Genomic DNA, 3,637 nt, shown 5'->3' with positions numbered 1-3,637 from the left:
ACGTAGTCGCTGAAGTCGGCATTGCCGAGCACCTCCCGTACATTAACTGGCGTGCGGAAGTCTTTTCAACTTCATTACCGTCTGCGTTAAGGGCTCTGAAACCACAGTGCCGGAAACAGTTTGCAATTGTTTCTGTGGTTACTTGATTCGAGGAATGCACAAACATGTGCAGGGCTGTGAGCAGAGTCACGCTGTAGCTTTTCTCATTATCGGTGCACAGGAGCAACTTCTCCATAACGTGGCGTCCATAAAAACTTTTCAAATTTTTTATAACTCCCTGGTACATAGGCTGAAGAGCCGCAGTGGTGTTCGCCGGAAGAAAAACCAGCTCAATGGCTCTCAATTCGATTTCCACCTTGTGCGCCGCGCAGTTGTCGACGAGGAGAATCTGCCTCTAGCCGAGCTCAAATTTTTGGTCGAGCTTCCTCAGCCACTGCTTGAAAAGCTCGCCCGTCATCCTTGCCTTCTTATTTGCAGCATAGTCGGCCGGCAGCGTGCGGATGTTCCTGAAACATCGAAGTTTCTGTGACTTCCCTATCACAAATAGGGGGATCTTCTCTGTTCCAGTCATGTTGGCTCCGAGCAACACCGTCACGCGCTCTTTGCTGCTCTTGCCGCCTGCGCACACGCCCCCGTTGTACGTGATCGTTTTGTCCGGTAAGAGTTTAATAAACAAGGCAGTCTCGTCGGCATTGAAAATATCGAATGGTGCGTACCTGTTCAGGTGGTCTAGTAGCGCAGCATTCCGCCACACGGTGCAGGTTTCAGCGTCTACGGCTTTGGCTTCGCCGCACACACTGAGGAAAATGAGGTCACGTCTGTTCCTGAAGTGGTGAAACCATCCGTCCGAAGCGGCAAAGTCGGAGACGTTCAGACGTGCAAAATTAGCCGCCTTCGCTACAATGATGGGGCCACTCAATGGCATATCCTGGCTCCGTTTTTCCTTGATAAATGTGAGCATTGCTACCATCAGGTCCGGGTGCTTAGCTGTACGAAGGCTTTTCAGATCCTTGGCGAAAGTTTCAGCCGCGTAGGAGTCCTCAATCGTCTTCTTATTCTGGTTGTATGTTGACAGCATGCTTCCCGGTATATCGTACCTCTTGGCGATTTCGTTCTTGCTCTGTTTCCCTGCCTCCAGAACCCGCAGAATTTCCAGTTTCTCGTTCAACGTTTTAGCACGGTACTTGCCACGCGACGACATAGCGACACGCGAGCAGTGTCGGTCTGCGACGAACGCGTACAGAACAAAAAAGAGCAACAGCGCACCCATAGGCTTAAGCCCCAACCACAGGCACGCTTCGCCACGCGCCGGCACGCGCCAATGCGTCAAAAGCGTCAGTCGCGAACGGGGTGACGCGTGCCGGCGCGCGGAGATTTTGCCAGCTGCCGATGCTAGAAAACCAGCGGCGCCAGCCGACGCGACGCCGGCGTCCACCAATCAGAGGCTGCAAAGCGTCGCCGGCGTCCACCAATCAGAGTCCGCGAAGCCTCTGGCTGCTACGCCTGATGATGGCCGCCGATGCGAAGGCGCCGACACCAACGATCGTCCGAGTGCTTCGGACGCACTACGCGCGCGACAGTGTTTCTTAAAGACAGTGTTGTGATAGTAGGCCGACACGACCCACGACCGTGGGTGGTGGAAGTGCGACGAGAATTCGCGCCGCGTTCGAACGACGCCGCCGAACCCAACCTGCCGGCCCGCTGGATTCCGCCGATCTCAGTGCGATCGTCTGCTAAAACATCCAACCGAATCACGATTGCAGACGATTGCGGCAACGCCTGTGCTTCTTGTATGTATATTTTCTTGTGCTCGAAACGAATGGAAACTTGCTTTCGAAGGGCGAAGTCTGGATAATCAGCACTCGTCTACCGCCGATGTTGTTTACATTACGCGTAGGCCTAGCGCGTTCGTCGAGTTCGACCGGCGGTGAACGAGCCCAGCTGAGAAACTCTGCCGAAGGAAATGAAATTTCAGTTACGTTTTGCGCTGCTGTGATTTGAAATATGGCTCTCCTGACTTCGTGCTGTGTGTGGTGTGGTGTAAATGAACCGTGTGGAACTTCAGGTGGTGAACCGCGGCGTGTTTCGTGTGTGAATTATGTGGTCTCGGTACTCGAGTTTAACGGGCGAGCTGTGCGCTGTTTCCAGCGGCAAAGATAACTAGCGAAAGCGAAAGACACTAGTAGCCGAACAATGGGAAATACGCGTACATCTTCAACCATGCCAGCCGTTTAGTTGAAAGTGCACTCTTCGATTCGGCATGTGAAAGCTAGTTCAGTACAAGTTCACAGTACTCCTTCACTCACTTCTTTCAAGTGCAGGCGTCTTATGGGCTAGTTGGGGATAAATCGCTCGTGCAGCGCTCAAGACCGCTGACACACTGAAGGAAACGTGACACAGCACTGTCATGTTTGAGTCTTTGTGTTCTTGTAGTTGAGCACTTGGAAAAAAAAATAAAAAATCTGTTTGCACTATGTGCACCGTGTGCAATGCATAGGAGGACCTGCGTCATACAAGACTTATGCATGCTGCTGCGTATACCAGGATTGCTTCGATGCCTGCTTGACAAGCAGCACGTACTGAGTCAGTGAAACTGTAATTGGCGTTTGATATATATTGTTACGGGGTGTGTAGAAGGCGTTTATTGCAGAGAGCCGTAGGGCAAGTGGGTGCCGATACTACACGTCGTCCTTCTCTTCCTCGCTGCTCTCCTAATGTTGTTGCTACTGATGCTGCCACTCCACTACCTTTGACGCACTGTAACATGGCTCCTCTCGCAGACGAAGCCCTCCGGGCGAGTAGTCAGTGGGGCTTTCGTTGAATAAACGGCTTCAGGCGGGCTACATGCGTGATGTCGGTCCTGGATGACCGTCTCCCACTGGAAGTGAGGCTCGCAATTCAATAATTTACCTCGCTGAGACGCTCAAGCACAATAAACGGTCCACCATAGTCAGCGAGCAGTTTTTGACATAGACCGCGTTTACGCACGGGAGTCCATAGCCACACTAGGTCACCGGGTTCGTAAGTGACTTGCCGATGTCGACTATCGTATCGGGATTTGTACTCCTTTTGCGAAGCTAGAGTACGTAATCGAGCGATGCGCCGAGCCTCCTCTGCTCGGCAGAGAGTTTCCGCGATACAAGCGTCGTCGTGACTGCCAAAAGGGAAGATAGTGTGCAAAGTGTACCTCGGCGGACGAGCGTAGAGCAGGAAAAACGGACTGTATCCAGTGGTCTCATGTTGCGCGGTGTTGTATGCGTATGTGACGAACGGCAATACTTCGTCCCAGTTCTTGTGGTCCGAGCTTACGTACATGGAAATCATGTTCACAAGTGTTCTGTTCGTGCGTTCTGTCAGCCCATTAGTTTGCGGGTGGTAAGGCGTTGAGTGTCGCAGGTTGGAGGCGCACAAACGTAGAAGTTCTTCAACAACATCAGCTGTGAACTGACGGCCACGGTCGCTAGTGATCACTCGAGGGGGACCATGCCGAAGTATAATGCAATGCAGCATAAACTGGGAAGCCTCGCCTGCAGTTGCAGAGGGTAGTGCTGCCGTCTCGCAGAACCGAGTCAGGTAGTCGGCACATACTATGATCCAGCGGTTGCCTGTGGAAGAACGTGGGAACGGTCCTATGAGA

General features: G+C 52.6%; 1 protein-coding gene across 1 annotated transcript; it reads right to left on the bottom strand.

Annotated features, from left to right (window-relative positions):
* Nucleotides 1-394: 394 nt before the first annotated feature.
* LOC119448627 (tigger transposable element-derived protein 4-like) lies at nucleotides 395-1,201 on the bottom strand. Its single transcript, XM_037711859.1, has one exon. It carries the CDS (start codon nucleotides 1,199-1,201, stop codon nucleotides 395-397), a length of 807 nt encoding a protein of 268 aa, XP_037567787.1.
* Nucleotides 1,202-3,637: the final 2,436 nt, after the last annotated feature.

This window comes from Dermacentor silvarum, chromosome 1 (assembly GCF_013339745.2).
Source record: "Dermacentor silvarum isolate Dsil-2018 chromosome 1, BIME_Dsil_1.4, whole genome shotgun sequence".
NCBI classification, from domain to species: domain Eukaryota; kingdom Metazoa; phylum Arthropoda; class Arachnida; order Ixodida; family Ixodidae; genus Dermacentor; species Dermacentor silvarum.
This window is presented reverse-complemented; position numbering and strand designations above follow the sequence as displayed.